We start from the raw sequence: 17,088 nt of genomic DNA, 5'->3' as shown, positions 1-17,088 counted from the left end.
AAATCATTATAATAACAAACATAAATCAACATACTGCCAGTGGAGTATAATACTCAGCAGACCCCAATATAATCTTTAAGAAAATGTGTGTTGAAACAAGCCAGCATTCAGTTGCTTTCTAAATGTAAGCAATGATAGAGTTGACCTTAAGCTATGTGGCAAGAATCCCGATATTCCTCTAGTCTGGTATGTCTAAATGAAGGGACATAAAGCCAGGGGCAGACTGATCATTCTGGCAGCCGGGCACTACTCAAGGGGCCAGAGGTTCTAGGGGGCCCAGAGGCTTTGCCTGGTTGCCCGCCGCTGCACATTACAGCCCTCCCCGGTCCTACCTTGAAGGGCCCTGCGAGGGCAGAAAAGTATTCCCACTCTTTCCTACCCGCTGCACTGGTCTGCCTGGCAGCGCTGCCACCATGTTTTAAAAATGGCTTCCAAAACTTCCTGCGGCAATCTCACAAGACTGCTGAGACCTGCAAGACTACCATGGTCAGTCTCGGTAGCCATTTTGAAAACACAGCAGTGCCGCTGCTGTGCACAGTAACGATAAAAGGCAGGAAAGAATGGGGTTCGTTCCTGCCCCCGAAGAAGCCACTAGATCACCCGGGTTCTTCAAGGTAGGACCAGGGAGGGCCCACTTTGGCTCAGGCAGTGTTGGAGGGGGGCAGCAACTGCAGCAGTGGGATGGAGGGTAGTGGCCGGGAGGGGGGGGGGAGGAGGAGCCCAAAGACCTTTACTGCCCAGGAGCCCTGACCACTGTCAGTCCACCTCTGCATAAAGCATATGTAATCTAGTCTAACCCAATCCAGTGCAGTGTTTTCTTGTTTTCTGTGTTTGAGAGAGAGAAAGCATGCAAGAGTATGTATGTATATATATATATACTGTAAAGAGGAGGTGGAACGGTCTAGGGGACAAGAAGAGAAAAGGAGAGAAAGAGACTACAAATCCCAACATGCACTAAAGGAACCCAGTGGTAGGAGAGGGTACGTGCATTCCCGAGAGTCACCAGAGGAGGGCTGCAGGGAAAGGAGTAAGGCCGAGTCTCCAACCTGGTGGAGGAGGTGGTGGGACAAGTGGGCGGAGAAAGAAAAGATACAAAAGATCCTTAATGAAGAAAAGGGGAGGCAGCTGAGGGAAGGGCGGGGTGAAGAGAATATGGACTGGGCTCCTGAAAAGGGGGAGGAGGAGGCGGACCCAGCCCCTATGGAACTGACTGAACCGGAGAACGCCCAGGAAGAGCCGATGGACTTTTCAGCGCTGGCTCAGCGAAAGCCCGGGAGATAACGGATGCCAAAGTGGGTCCAAGCGGGAGGAGGTCAGGTGAGAGTGTGACTGACCAAGAGGGTGGAGGCCCCTGGCTTTGTTCCCGCGCCGAGCCAGAGCGAGAGAGAGAGAGAGAGGTACGGCGTGAAGGACTTGTTACGTGTTTGAAAAGCTAAAGAAGGACTGGGCTGCGGCTCATGGTTTTTTTGTCTCACAAGAGCCACTTACCTGTGAAGAGAGAACAGGCCAGAAGTTTAATGTGGGGGGGTGTTTTTTTTTGCTACAACTCTCCAGGAGAGGGAGAGGGGAAGCAGCCGAGAAACACGGGACTGTAGTATTGATTTGTTTTTGTGGCGAATTTTCCTCTTCTAAGAGCTAGAGGGGAAGTAGCTGCTGAAGCCTGGGCTGTGTATCACCCGGCTTGAAGAGAGTAAAAGTGTTGGGGGCTGGGACTTGAATAAAAAGCCAGACCAAACGAGAGACTCTCTTCCTATCACCTGAACAGTTTTCTTTGTGTTTTTTTTTAAATTGAACTGTACCTGAATTTGTTTGTGATTTTTGGGAGCTGCGACGGATGAGTTAAGGAGGAGCGAGCATACAATATATATATATATATATATATATATATATATATATATATATATATATATATATATATATATAACATTCTATACATGTTATCCACAATTCCACAAATCCACAATTTGTACGTTTGGGAAGCTTGCCAGGTGCCCTTGGCCTGGATTGGCCGCTGTCGTGGACAGGATGCTGGGCTCGATGGACCCTTGGTCTTTTCCCAGTGTGGCATTACTTATGTACTTATAGATTAAAGTAGGATCTCTTTTTCACTGTTCTACACATTATGCCCCTCATTCTGTAATCATGCATGCACATTTTTGCACACAGGTTATAGATAACCTTAGCGTGTAATTCCTTTAGCTTGTAACTGCTAGGGGGTTGTGTGGATGTGGGAGTGGCATGGGCAGGTCAGGGGTGTGCCCAGCACTTATGTGCTAAGTTTATAGAATACTGACAGTTATGTGCAAAATTGCAATATTTTATTGCGGGCATTTACGCCAGCTATTGATACGGTCTAAGTGCCTAAATGTTGGTTTGTAAGTACCGACTTGGCTAGTATTCTATAATGGCAATTCTGTGCATAATTACTGATATAAAGCATCCCAGTGCCTACCCCCAATATGCTTCACTTTCAACAAGAAAGAACAACTATAGAAATATTCAAAAAGTAATTAAGAATGAGAAATCAAAAAGTCTTGATGAAGGGGCTTATATTCAGACTGCGGGAGTTAGGCTGGCTAACTCCTGAGGTCGACGCTGAGCCCAGATATTCAATGCCAGGCCGTTTCCAATGACCTGCATTGAATATCCGTCAGGTTTAGCCGGTTATCTTTAAATCAACCAAAGATATCCCACGTTTTCATGCAGCCAAATATGGCTGCTAAACCGGCTTTAAAAACAGGCGCATAGCCAGTTATATTGGGCGATATAACTGGCTATCTGCTAACCGGGGATATTCAATGGGGGATAGCTGGTCAAGTGCTATTTAACTGGTCAGCAGCTGTTCTGACCTGTTTAATAGTGCTGAATATTGGGGGTAAGTCTTTGCGTGCCTTGGTGACGTCAGACATTTGGAATAAGATTTCTCTCTCTTTACAGGCAGAGCACTGCATATCTTGTTTTAAGTGTCTTTTGAAAGCTTATTTGTTCAAGATGACATTTCCGACTGTGTGTCTGGGGGAGTTAATGTTTTTAGTAGTACAGTAGTATTTTCTTAGAATGAATGGTCCGAGTTATATGAACTTTCCTATTTTATTGTAGTTCTTTTTCCTTCCTTTTTAATAATAAATATATTGTAAACCACTTTGATAATGCAATAACGTAGAGCAATATATTAAATGAAATAAACCATAGCCTATTATACTTGGTGGAAGCACTTTTTGCAGCAGTTACAGCCGTTAGTCTTTTAGGATAGGCGTCTACCTACTTTGTACAGTGCGATGGTGTGGCATTTTCCCATTCTTCTTGACAGAATCGCTCATGCTCTTCCAGGTTGGCTGGAGCTCATCTGTCGACAGCAGTCTTCAAGTCTTGCTACAAATTTTCTGTTGGACTTAGTTCTGGGCTTTAGCTGGGTCACTCAAGGACGTTAATTTTCTTCTTGCAGAGACATTCCAGTGTGGTCTGTGCTTTATGCTTAGGATCATTGTTCTTCTGAAAGATGAATTCTCCCTGGTTCCAGATCAGGGGGAGTAGGTTTTCCTCCAGGATCTGATTGTACTTTGCACAATCAGAGTGCAAAGTACTCTGAAGTGGAGGAGTGGCCTAGTGGTTAGTGGTTAGGGTGGTGGACTTTGGTCGTGGGGAACTGAGGAACTGAGTTCGATTCCCACTTCAGGCACAGGCAGCTCCTTGTGATTCTGGGAAAGTCACTTAACCCCTCTATTGCCCCATGTAAGCCGCATTGAGCCTGCCATGAGTGGGAAAGCGCGGGGTACAAATGTAACAAAAAAAAACCAAAACTATTCATCTTTCTCAGAGTCTGCACAAGCCTCCTTGTATCCACTGCTGCTCAGCATCCCCACCATGGTTTACTATAGCAGTAGTGTTAGCAGGGTGATACGCTGTGTTTGTTTTATGCCACACATATCGCCTATCATTGAGTACTACTACTACTACTATTTAGCATTTCTATAGCGCTACAAGGCGTACGCAGCGCTGCACAAACATAAATGCCACAAGGCGTGTGTCCTTTACGTGTCCAAGAAGTACCACTTTGGTCTCCTGATAGACCAGAAAACCTTCTCTTATATGTGTGCACTTGTCCCCTATGTATTTCTTTGCAAACTCTGGGGCCCTTTTACTAAGCCTCGTAGGCGCCTACGCACGCTGAATGCACGCCAAATTGAAGTTACCGCCCGGTTATCGCGTGGCCCTTGTGGTAATTTCAATTTTGGCGCGTGTCCACTACTTGCGTCTGAAAAATATTTTTTTATTTTCTGGTGCATGTAACGGACACACGCCTTGTGGCATTTGATGCATGTAGGTCATTACCGCCCAGATTCTTTACCGTTAGGTCAATGCCTGGCGGTAAGGTCTCGGACCCAAAATTGACGTGCGGCAGTTTTGATTTTGCCGCAAGTCCATTTTTGGCAAAAAAAGAGGCCTTTTTTATAGGCGCACTAAAAAATGGATTGGCGCACGCCCAAAACCCACGTCTACACTACCGCAAGCCATTTTTCGGCACACCTTTGTAAAATGACCCCACTATAAAGTGCATCGTCATATGAATTTTTTTGGAAAAGTGGCTTCCTTCTTCCCACACTCCCATATTGACCAGGTTTATGGAGTACTACTGAAATTGTTAAACAGTCAACATTTACCCCAGTCTCTGCCAAAGACCTCTGTAGTTCTTTTAAAGTAATCTTATGCCTCAAAGTTACCTTTTACAGCAGTTTCCTAAACCCACAGCTGCTGACTTTGGAGGGACTACGTGACTGAGGCAGAGTCTTACTGGTGTCAAAATCAGTGGCGTAGCCACGGGGGGGGGGGGAGGTCCCCCACTTTGGGCTCAGGCCCCCTGTAGTACTGCAGCACCCCTTTACCTTTTTTGGCAGGGATGCTGAAGCTCTGCCAGCCCAATAAATACAGTGCCACGGCTCCCATCCTGCTGACACTGCTTCCTTAAAGAAGAAGTTGACGAGCATGAGGAGGAGGGAGCAGCAGCACTTTGTCTACTTGGCTGGTGGGACCAAGGCATCCCCCCCAGCAAAGGTATGTTTTGTGGGCGTGTGCAGGAAAGGTGGGGAGAGAGAAGGAGGGAGCAACGCACTGCCCTCCCAGTCCACCCGTGGGCACCCCCAAAATTGGAGGGCTAGCTACGCCCCCCCCCCCCTGTCAAACTGTGTTTTACAATGATGGACCTGATACTGCCCCAGGGGATATTCCAACATCTTGACATTATCTTACAGGTTTCCCCCAATTTGTCCCTTTAAATAACTTTATTCCAGAGTTTTTCAGCAGCTTAGTGTATCACTTATTTAGATTGTTGCTTCATATTCACTTCATACAAGAGAAACAACTCGAATCTTCATCCATGTGTATTGGAATAAACGGAGTTACTGTGACTGGACACAGGAGGGCTTTGTTGAATTTATTTTGGGGCTTGTTAAAGCAGTTTTTGGAAGTGAAGCCAATTTGGGGGTGTACTGTGACAAAGGGTGTAAAGACATGCAATTAAGTATTTTTGGTTTCTTAATTACTTTTTCAAAATTTTTATAATTGTCCTTTCACATTGAAAATGCAGAATATGTTGTTTGATCATTGCGAGAAGCTCGTACGTTAACGCATTTTCAATTGTATTTTTTTAGAGGGCAGAATATGAAAAATTTAAGGATCTGAAAACCTTTGCAAGGCACTGTAGCTATATTTCTCCTTTAGCTAGAGCTGACCATGTTCTGCAGCAACCAACCCAGTATCCTATGTAGCTATCTTTTATAATTAATGTATCAAATATGTGTTAGAAAATTAGTTTATCATTGACTGTGTCTTATAACAGCTTCAGCACTTAGTAGAATGAAAAGTTTATAAGATGAATAGAAGGTAAGAAGAATTAAGAGGGAGAAACAACAGCATTTAAGCACATTTAAATGCAACTGTATACTAAATCTAACTTTTGAGCTGAACCCTGTGGTGTAATTGGGAACACACGTGGGGTTGGTTCCCCTGCAGCTGGCAGCCTCTTTTCTGGCCTCTTCCCCCACTGTCTCTTTTTTTTTTGCTGACTGTGACCTCCCCTGCCCTGCTCCCCCTTGACCTTTCCTAGGGTCAGCCGTGGGTCCTTTTCTTTGTGAAAGGACTCATATGGGGCTGATTATTTCTGTGCTTGTTAGGAGTCTTTTTTTGGAGCCATACTTCCCCAAACTTTCTTCCTAGTATTTTGGCTGGCTCCAGTGAAAGAAAATGCTTTCTGCTGGCAGTGGAGAACCGTTTGCCTGTCCAGCTGCATGAAGTGAGTCCCTGGAGGGGGCAAGGAAGCCAAACAGCTATAGGGTGTTGCTTTTGCTCTGTTGAATGATGTTGTATGTGTGAGATGCTAATGCGTTTGTAAAGAGCACCTTAAAGGGTATATTTCTTTTGGTTCTTTGTTTCTCGTCAGCTATATAAAGTCAAACACTGTAGCCTGCATGATCTTCAGGGTGATTTTCAGAAGATGTGTGAGTTTTCCCACAGGGTGTGTGACTCATTTTATATAATTGTATGAAATTGTCAGATCTCTATCCCTGTTTCTGAGTGTTTCATTACAACCAAAGAAGGAATTTGAAACCATTGCTGGTGTGTAGAGTTATCCGATCAATCCATGCTTAGGTATAGGGAAGTAGAGCCATTACTGGTTTTGCCTTATGGCATGCAGGGAGATGTAGTTTTGATTCCCAGGGGTTGATATTCAAAACGATTTAACCATTCAGAAATAGCTTCTGGCTGGTTAAATTCTTTATACGGAGCTGGTCGCTGATATTTTAGTGGCATTTAACTGGTCAGTATCGCTGAATATCACTACAGATTGCTAAACTGAAAGGCGACTATTTAATGAGCAATCTAGGGCAGGGGCGTAGCAAGACTTCGGCTGGAGGGGGGTCCAGAGCCCGAGGTGAGGGGCACATTTTAGCTCCCCCGGTGCCGACGACCCCCCTGCCACTTTTGACCCCCCCCCCCATGCTGCTGCTGCCGCCACCACTTTTGACCCTCCCCCCAGCACCGTTGCCCCTCCCCTTTCAACCCCCCTTCCCGCCGCCGCCAACCCGCCACCGCTGCAGTCAGGTACCTGTGCTAGCGGGGCTCCCCAACCCCCGCCAGCTGAAGTCCTCTTCAGTGCCGGTCTCTGGGCCGGTGCGTTGCTGCAGCTGATCTGGAAGGATTCTGTTTCTGTGTCCTCTTGGCGTCTTGCATGTTCCTACGTGCAGGCTGCACGTAGGAACATGCAGGACGTCAGGACAACTCACACAGAAACAGAATCCTTCAGCTGCAGCAACTCACTGGCCTAGAGATCGGCGCTGAAGAGGACTTCTGGTGGCGGGGGTTGGGGACCCCTGCCAGCACAGGTACCTGATGGCAGCAGCGGGGGGTCGAAAGGGTCGGCGGTGGGGGGCCAGGGCCAAATCTGGGGGGCCCATGGCCCCGTGGACCCACGTAGCTACGCCCCTGGTCTAGGGGTGGAGTTAGCACTGAACTGCCTAAGTTAAGCAGCCAAATTGGACCACATGTAAAATTATGTATAGAATTTGGGCATTAGGGGGTAATTCTGTACAGGTCACCTAAAGTTAGGCAATTAAAGAGTGTACAGTAACCCCCAAATTCTATATAAGTTGCTAAAAATTGCATGCACAAATTTGGATATGTGCCTAATTTATGGGCACAATTTAATTGAACAGCGAGTCAATTAGCACTGATGGCTTCTTAACAATCAATTATTGGTGCTAATTGGATTTAATTACAATTTATGTGCATAAATCTAGATAAAAAACAACAAAGCAGTGGAATCAAATGCATTTATTTGGAATAATACCCAACATGGCCACGTTTCGCCCTCAGGCTGCGTCAGGGGTACAAACTATCAAAAGTGTTTATCAGTATATCATATACACTAGTAGTGAGATGAGAACAGTTATTCCAAAAATCTAGTTCCACTTTTCTGCTACTTCCAACTGAACTGATATGCATAAATATAGGCGCAGGATCCGCGCATTAATTTTATACTTGGGACCAAAAAGAGGGCGCAGCTATGGGAGGGTCATGGGCGAATTGTGGGTGTTCCCACAATTTATGCATGTTATAGAACAACGGGGATCCATGCCTAATTTAGGTGCAGGGATTTACACCAAGATTTCATTGGTGTAAATAGTCACACCTAAATGTAAGTCACAGTTCCCAGCACTAAATGCTATTCTGTAAACGGCGCCTAACTTTAAGCGCTGTTTATGGAATAGTGCTAAGCGCTTTTTTTTTCGGTACCAATTTTTTAAGTGCCATTTATAGAATTTAGTCCATTGTGGGGAATTCTGTAAAGCGGGTGCTAACATTTATACACATGTAACTTTAATGGAAACTAGACCCAACCTGGCCAAGTTTTGGATAACCTTCATCAGGGGTCAAACTGGTTTCCAAATATATTCACTGGTAAGTGTATAAGTAGCCAATATATACTGCAGTTCCTGCGCTGAAGAAGAATCAGTTCAAATGCAGAGAAGCAAAAAAAAAAAAAAGGGTTTGCTGTCCCTGCCACTCTACATTTGAACTGAATATCTGGGGTTAATGTAGCCATTAAAAAAAAAAAAAACACTGACTACTGTTGTCTGAATATCAGGCTGTCTGCTTCAGGAACAATCTTTTCTTCAAAATATTTTCATCAGAGCTGTAAAATGGTCCATTAACCGGACTCTGTCTTCTGCAAATGTGCTGTAAATAAAAGAAAAATAAAGTGGTGTCAAGGCATCTTAACATCAAGGTATGTCAAATTAGAGAGAAATCCACCAATCGCCAATCACATGACACCAATTTAAATCAATGAAACCCAGCTGAGGTCCTCATTCAGTCCAGCTGGTTGAATTGGCTTCAAAGTAAAAATCCAGTAGTAATGCTCTCAGATTTAGAAGATGGTCTCGATTTCCACCCAGTACCCTTTGGGAACTACACCAGTCACTTTCCAGTGGAGCTCATTATCTTTATGCGATACTTCTTTCCAATGAGTGAGGCAATTCTTTCAAACATATGTGAGAGTAAGCACACCAGTCTTTAAGCAGCTCTTATGCCTGTTGAGCCACAATCAAATCATATATTAGTTGACAAGGCAAGGTCATATAATTATGTACACAACATACAAGGATGTATATGTAGTAGGATATTTGGCAACTCTGCTGAAAATATTTTGAAGAAAATATTGTCCCCTGAAGCAGGATGTATACTCAAAACTCGAAACAGTATCGTGTTGGGTATTGATTTTGCTGAGAGAAGAGTTCTCCATTTTATTATTTATTTATTTATTTACGGTTCATTTCTACCCCACATTTTCCCACAAATGCAGACACAATGTGGCTTCCATGAATTACAAAAGTTAAAAGATACAACACATGAATTTAGCAGTAGAATAAGGATAAAAAGTTAGCAGCAATTAGGATGGCTAAATAGCAGAATTACTAATGGAATACACTTGTTCAAAAAGGTACGTTTTCAGCAGCTTCTTGAAAAAAAGGTGGTCAGCTTGCGATTTTAGGTACAGGGGAAGAGCGTTCCAAGTCTTCGGGCTGGAGTAGTGGAAAGTAAAGGCAAAAAGAAGCTTGTATTTAACACCCCTGCAAGATGGGTAATGGAGTTGTAAAAAGGTGCGTGCTGTTGTGACGGCATTTCTAGGTGGGAGATCTATTAGATTTTTTGTAGCTAAGTACTTTAGAAATATGTATATATTTCTAAAGCCTAATTTGCACATAGCTTTTTGATTTTGAAATAGTATGTTTTGGACGTGATGATATCGATAGTAGTTCTCATATATATTTGAAAGAACAATGGTAGAGCTATAGTATTTTGATGGACCATATATATATATTTATAACAAAATATTATGTGTGTGTGTTTTCTGAATGGGTATGTGATTTTGGCCTTGGAGCTGTTGCTTTTGTAAAATTAGGGGTCCTTTACCAAGATGCACTAACGGATTTAGCATGTGATAATGATTAGTGTCTGCTAAATGCTAAGATGCCCATTTTATAGCTATGGCCCTCCTAGCATTTAGTGCGTACTATATCCATTAGCGCACCTTAAGCAAAGGACCCCTAAGCTTAAAATAGGTGCATTTTTTGACATTCCACATAGGCACCGTTATCAAATCAAGTCCAAATTAGGCAGTTCATAGGTTTCTTGTAATAAATGGTGGAAGTTGGGGGTTAGGTTTATGGTAGTAGCAATGTGTACTGAAGAGGAAGAATTTCAGTCTGACCGCCAAAGTTCCTTGGTGGTGCATACCAAGCATGTAAAAAAACTGTCAACCACATCAGATTCACTCAAACAATCCAGGATAACCACTTTGTTTTTCTTCTGTCCTGCTTATATTGAGCGACCATCTACCCCAACAAGATATTTTCTAGACAAGATAAGTGACTTAGCCTGTATGACACAATTGTGTAGAAGTGTTTACAATTTTTTATTTATACCCCACGCTTTCCCACTCATGGCAGGCTCAATGCGGCTTAGGTACTTATTTGTACCTGGGGCAATGGAGGGTTAAGTGACTTGGCCAGAGTCACAAGGAGCTGCCTGTGCCTGCAGTGGAAATTGAACCCAGTTCCCCAGGACCAAAGTCCACCACTCTAACCACTAGGCCACTCCTCCACTCCAATTAGTTGACTGCACCCTTTCATGATTTTTGCCTTATTTTTGTTTGATTGAGTTTTTGTTCACACTTATAAAGAACTGTTGAAGTGGAGGTTTTTTAAACCAATGATTAGGAATTTTAACTGTGTGCATATTGTAGCGCCAAAAAGTGTGAATTTTGCCACAGTTTCTATGAGGTCTTTTTCTTCCCTCTTTTTTGTATAAAGAAAAGTTGGAAATGCTTATACTGTTTTGTTGGGCAGATCCAGCATGGCCCAACGTGGGGGTAGGGGGGAGGTTGAGAGCAGGTTACAGGTTGCATAGCTATTAGAATCTGTGTATCTGTGTGTGGTCAAAGCATCCCTGGGGTTTAATAAGATGTGAGGAATAAAAGAATGGAAAGAGACCCTGAAGGAATGGAATAGGGGAAGGTATCAGTAACTGCAGGGCAGTTACTTCTAATAACAAAGGAGACAGATTGTCATCTAGCCCTGGTTTTCTCCCTACTCTGTACAAAAAGAAAATTGCTGGAGTAGAGAACTGGCAACCCCTTAGGCGAAGGGCCTGAAGATAGTCAGTGATCAAAGACTCCAGCAGTCCCACAGGAGGCCTCAGCCAAAGGAATGCATCCCTTTATTTTCTCCACAGGGAAGGCTCCTTAAAAGGTTTCTTGGCATGAAGTCTAATACTGTTCTGCTCTGGAAGATCTTTGTTTGCTCATTATTCACCTCAAGTGTCTACCACACAAAATGGAAAGGCTGCTAGTCATAAACTGTAGGTGTGAACCAGGAGCTAAGCCCAGGAGTTTACAGGGACATGGTGAATTTCCTCTGCATTACAGTATAGGTTGAGCCCTCCACCTCCCCACCCCCCTACTATATCACTACAGGAGTTCCCCTGTATCCTTGTAACCTCCTGGGCTCTGCTCCTCTCATGGCCCTGTGTTGTAACATTAGAGCAGGGCCATTAGCAGGGGAAGGTTGAGACTAGTGACCTCTCTTACCTCTCTAAACACCCTTCCCTGGGAAGTCCATGCATCCAGAAAGTCACTCTTATATGTGCTCTTCTGTTGCACTGCCAGCTTCAGACTGTTCTGTCCACCTTGCTGTGCTATACGACTGGAATAAACTTTCTGAGTTGGTGCATCATGCTCCATTTCTGGCCCTTTGCAAATCCAGACTAAAAGCTCACACATTTTTGAGTTTCCTTTTAAATTTTATCCATTATTTTACTATTTTCCATGTTGCTTTTAACCATTCCCGTAGTAAATTAAAATCTCTAATTCTCTTATTTGCTCTGTTTGTGACTGTAAGCTCTCTCATTTCCCTGTCACAGACACATAGAAAGCCCCCCCACACACACACACACATATACAGATAGGAAGATGCACACAGACACATACATAAACAGTAAATGACAGTATATAAAGACCTGTACGGTCCATCCAGTCTGCCCAACAAGACCCGAGTTTGATTTGTCCTTGCCATTCTCAGGGCACAGACCGTAAAAGTCTGTCCAGCACCGTTCTTGTACTAAAAGTTCTGAAGCTAACATCGAAGCCCCTTAAAATTTACGGTCAAGCCCATCCATATCTATTTAGTCACAATCAGGGCGTAGACCGTGGAAGTCTGCCCAGCACCGGTTTTGCTTCCCAATTACTGGCTTCGCCACCCAATCTCTGCTAAGAATCCGTGGATCCATTCCTTCTAAACACAAATACAGACAAGCACACACGGATACAGGCATATTTGCATGCAGAGGCGTGTGCACACACACACACACATATACACACACTCACACATACTAGGGCTGGTTTAGAAAGACATGCGGTAGAGTCACTCATGAATGGCTTAGCTTGCAACTTCTACTGCAAAATTAACTTAAAAATATACCGCAATGATGCAGTAAGCAATGAGCATGCAAATTACTACTGCATTAAGAATGCGCTATAATCTGCAGCTCATTGCCAAAATGTCCCTCTTCCTGTCAGTATATGTGTGGTGATTGGTTTGTGCACTGACAGGAAGGGGAACGTTTAAAAAAAAGTTGCTGGGTCTACATTGTCCCCTTAGACAATTCCCGGGAAGTCTAGTGGCTCCCTGATGCTCCACAAAAATGTCACCTCCCCAATCCTTCTACTACTACTACTTAACATTTCTAGAGCGCTACTAGGGTTATGCAGCGCTGTACAAATTAACAATTAAGGACGGTCCCTGCTCAGAGAAGAGCTTACAATCTAAAGGACGAAATGTCAAGTTGAGATGATCACCCCTACAAGTTCCCCAATCCCCACAAAAATATAAAAATTTCAGCACCTAAATCCCCCCCACAAAAAATATCCCCAGTGTCTAGGGTATCCCCTGAAGCCCCAAAATATCCCTGGGCTCTAGGGCACCCCCTACACGCCTTCAAAACGGCAGGAATAATGCCCACTTGTTCCTGCCTCTGCGCCACCATCTTGAAAAATGGTGACGCCTGACCCTCCATGATGCATCCTGGGACACACAGCATGGGGACAGTCTGCAAGATAAGGAATTTTCCCCTTATTTGGTATTCTCTGCCCAGGCTGAACTGCATGGGCCTCCCTACAGCCCCGCTGATCACATGAGCAGGCGAGTAAGTTGGTAGAAAAGGAGGAAGTGACCTGATGTGCAGTGGTTCACTTTCTACTCCTCTTGCTGCGCAGTCTGCATGGTCAGTGGGGGGAGAGACTGCATCAGAGACCTGATGCCGTCACCTTCACAGAATTCTGTGATGGAAGAGAACTTTATCACTGCTTAGATCTTACTTGTTTGTTTGATTCTTGATATAGTACCTTTCAGTGGTACAATTAAACATGTCCCAGTATGGCAACGCTTATGTTCTTAAGACCTGTAGGCTCCTATGTGGCCTTCATAAAATAGGCTTAACATAGGAGCCTTTTTGGACTTCTCACAGGTGTCCTGCTATAAAATCAGGCCTAAAATGGTTTTATTGTTTTTATCCAAGGAGCACCTGAAGTTTTTCTGTGCAATGTTCAAATACAGAAATGGATTGTGTAGAACCAATTGAAGATTTTGATTTCTTTTGTTGCAGGGTAACTGGGAGCCTTACCTGCCTCTGCAAATCTATACGGACGACTTGCTTTTCCTGTCACTATGCATTCAGACCCTACACTTTTACAAGCACTTTTTTCTATCGTGTTGATGATCCTCTGCTCTGCCGCCAGTTCAGGTACAGTGTTTGATCATGTAATACCCGGCTAAAGACCTACCTGTTTGATGCTGCTTTTGAATACTAGTCACTTGCTCGTTACCTTTATCTTGTCTTCCTCTCTTCAATAGTCCCTTTCCCTATGTGTCCTTCTGTCTGTCTTACCCTTATCCTTATTGGTCCTGTCTGTCTGTCCTGATTTAGATTGTAAGCTCTTTTGAGCAGGGACTGTCTTTTCTTCATGTTCATTTGTGAAGCGCTGCGTACGACTGGTAACGCTAAAGAAATGATTTATAGTAGTAGTAGTAGTAATACCACCTTGCTTCTTTACACCTCAATGAAATAACAGATTTCTTTGAAGAAAAAACTTCTCAGATTATTGCATGCAGAATTACAAGTGTGCTACATCTGTTTGGTAGCTCAGCTGGTATTCCTTGCTTTGTCTCGATTTTGATCTGAATGTCCTGTATATACTAAGATGTCTGAGCGTTTTTCTGTGAAAAAATATAACTGTTTTGGATGTTAAAGAGTTATTTCAAAGAAGTGCTGGACATTAGTGATGAACATATTCCTCCTATTTCCCAGGTTTTTTTATATTCCTGGGAAAAAAGAAGAGAATCAACTAAACCGGAATATTCAAAATAATCAAGAGCTAGACGTTTCAGCTTTGTTAGAAAGCTCTGATACAGAGCAAACAACAGCATCCACTTTATTGGCTACGGTTGCGTTAACCTCGGATAAGGTCTGGGTATTAAAGAAGTTATTTCAGAAAAAAGAAAAAACCTTTAGAGGTTTACAAACTCGTGTATTTCCAGACCTATCGAGGGAAACGCAAAAACGTAGACAAATGTTTTTGCAACTGAAACAGGAGACGCTCCAATTAGGTGCAACTTTCTACCTCAAATATCCATGTAAATGCTTGGTTACCTATCAATCAGTCAAATATGTGTATTTTGATCCTATGTGACTGGTCTCCTTTATAACATCTAAAAGAGCTCTTAATCAAAGTTAATCGATCCTGTATACAACTAAGTCTCGATTTAGCTTTCTTTTCTGTATTTTATTTCCTTTGTTTCTCCAATATTTGGAAAATTGGACTCCTCTTGTGGACTTTTATGAAGCTAAGGAAAAGCTTTTTTTTTTCTTCTTTCCTTAAAAATTGTTTTCCTAGGTTAATTATATTGTATTAGCAGAATTTTTCTTATCAAGTGGATAAACTTGTTATATGTAAATTAATAATTATAAATAAATAATAATAAAAAAATATATATATATATAACTGTTTGTACACTTTAGATGTAGGACATTTTGAAATGCCTCACTGGCAGTGTAGACGCTTACCCCTGGATTCTATATAGCGTGCCTAGCGTTTTGTGCCGAAATCCAAGCAGATTCTGTAACAACGCACGCAACTCATAAGTACATAAGTAATGCCATACTGGGAAAAGACCAAGGGTCCATCGAGCCCAGCATCCTGCCCACGACAGCGGTCAATCCAGGCCAAGGGCACCTGGCAAACTTCCCAAACATACAAACATTTTATATATGTTATTCCTGGAATTGTGGATTTTTCCCAAGTCCATTTAGTAGTGGTTTATGGACTTGTCCTTTAGGAAACCGTCCAACCCCTTTTTAAACTCTGCTAAGCTAACCACCTTCACCACTTTCTCCGGCAACAAATTTCAGAGTTTAATTATACGTTGGGTGAAGAAACATTTTCTCCTAGTATTTTTGGAAAGCGTGAACAGACGCTTCACATCCACCTGTTCCTCTCCACTCATTATTTTATATACCTCTATCATGTCTTCCCTCAGCCGTCTCTTCTCCAAGCTGAATAGCCCTAGCCTCCTTAATCTTTCTTCATAGGGAAGTCGTCCCATCCCCGCTATCATTTTAGTCACCCTTCGCTGCACCTTTTCCAATTCTACTATATCTTTCTTGAGATGCGGCGACCAGAATTGAACACAATACTCAAGGTGCGGTCGCACCATGGAGTGATACAACAGCATTATAACATCCTCACACCTGTTTTCCATACCTTTCCTAATAATACCCAACATTCTATTCGCTTTCCTAGCCGCAGCAGCACACTGAGCAGAAGGTTTCAATGTATTATCGACGACGACACCCAGATCCCTTTCTTGGTCTGTAACTCCTAATGTGGAACCTTGCATGACGTAGCTATAATTCGGGTTCTTTTTTCCCACATGCATCACCTTGCACTTGCTCACATTAAACGTCATCTGCCATTTAGCCGCCCAGTCTCCCAGTCTCCTAAGGTCCTCTTGTAATTTTTCACAATCCTGTCGCGATTTAACAACTTTGAATAACTTTGTGTCATCAGCAATTTTAATTACCTCGCTAGTTACTCCCATCTCTAAATCATTTATAAATATATTAAAAAGCAGCGGTCCTAGCACAGACTCCTGAGGAACCCCACTAACTACCCTTCTCCATTGTGAATACTGCCCATTTAACCCCACTCTCTGTTTCCTATCCTTCAACCAGTTTTTAATCCACAATAGGACATTTCCTCCTATCCCATGACCCTCCAATTTCCTCTGTAGCCTTTCATGAGGTACCTTGTCAAATACCTTTTGAAAATCCAGATACACAATATCAACCGGTTCCCCTTTGTCCACATGTTTGTTTACTCCTTCAAAGAATTGAAGTAAATTGGTCAGGCAAGATTTCCCCACACAAAAGCCATGCTGACTTGGTCTCAATAATCTATGACCTTGGATGTGCTCTGTAATTTTGTTTTTAATAATAGCCTCTACCATTTTCCCCGGCACTGACATCAGACTCACCGGTCTATAATTTCCCGGATCTCCCCTGGAGCCTTTTTAAAAAAATCGGCGTTACATTGGCCACCCTCCAATCTTCCGGTACCACGCTCGATTTTAAGGATAAGTTGCTTATCACTAGCAGTAGCTCCGCAAGCTCATTTTTCAGTTCTATCAGTACTCTAGGATGAATACCATTCGGTCCAGGAGATTTGCTACTCTTCAGTTTGCTGAACTGCCCCATTATGTCCTCCAGGTTTACAGAGAAGTCAGTAAGTTTCTCCGACTTGTCCGCTTGAAATACCATTTCCGACACCAGTATCCCACCCAAATCTTCCTTGGTGAAGACCGAAGCAAAGAATTCATTCAGTCTCTCCGCTATGTCTTTGTCTTCCTTGATCGCCCCTTTTACCCCTCGGTCATCCAGCGGCCCAACCGATTCTTTTGCCAGCTTCCTGCTTTTAATATA

At 43.3% G+C, this 17,088-nt stretch overlaps 1 protein-coding gene across 2 annotated transcripts in view; it reads left to right on the top strand.

The window, feature by feature from the left end:
- The window catches only part of CDON (cell adhesion associated, oncogene regulated), a 192,800-nt gene that overhangs the window by 66,254 nt on the left and 109,458 nt on the right, over window positions 1–17,088 (top strand). For both annotated transcript variants that reach the window (XM_030220695.1, XM_030220696.1), the window contains exon 2: window positions 13,717–13,854. In XM_030220695.1, the coding sequence (XP_030076555.1) occupies window positions 13,779–13,854 (76 nt within the window). In that variant the 5' untranslated portion in view covers window positions 13,717–13,778. The remainder of the gene's footprint in view (window positions 1–13,716; window positions 13,855–17,088) is intronic.

Source organism: Microcaecilia unicolor, chromosome 12 (assembly GCF_901765095.1).
Source record: "Microcaecilia unicolor chromosome 12, aMicUni1.1, whole genome shotgun sequence".
Classification (NCBI taxonomy): Eukaryota; Metazoa; Chordata; class Amphibia; order Gymnophiona; family Siphonopidae; genus Microcaecilia; species Microcaecilia unicolor.
This window is presented reverse-complemented; position numbering and strand designations above follow the sequence as displayed.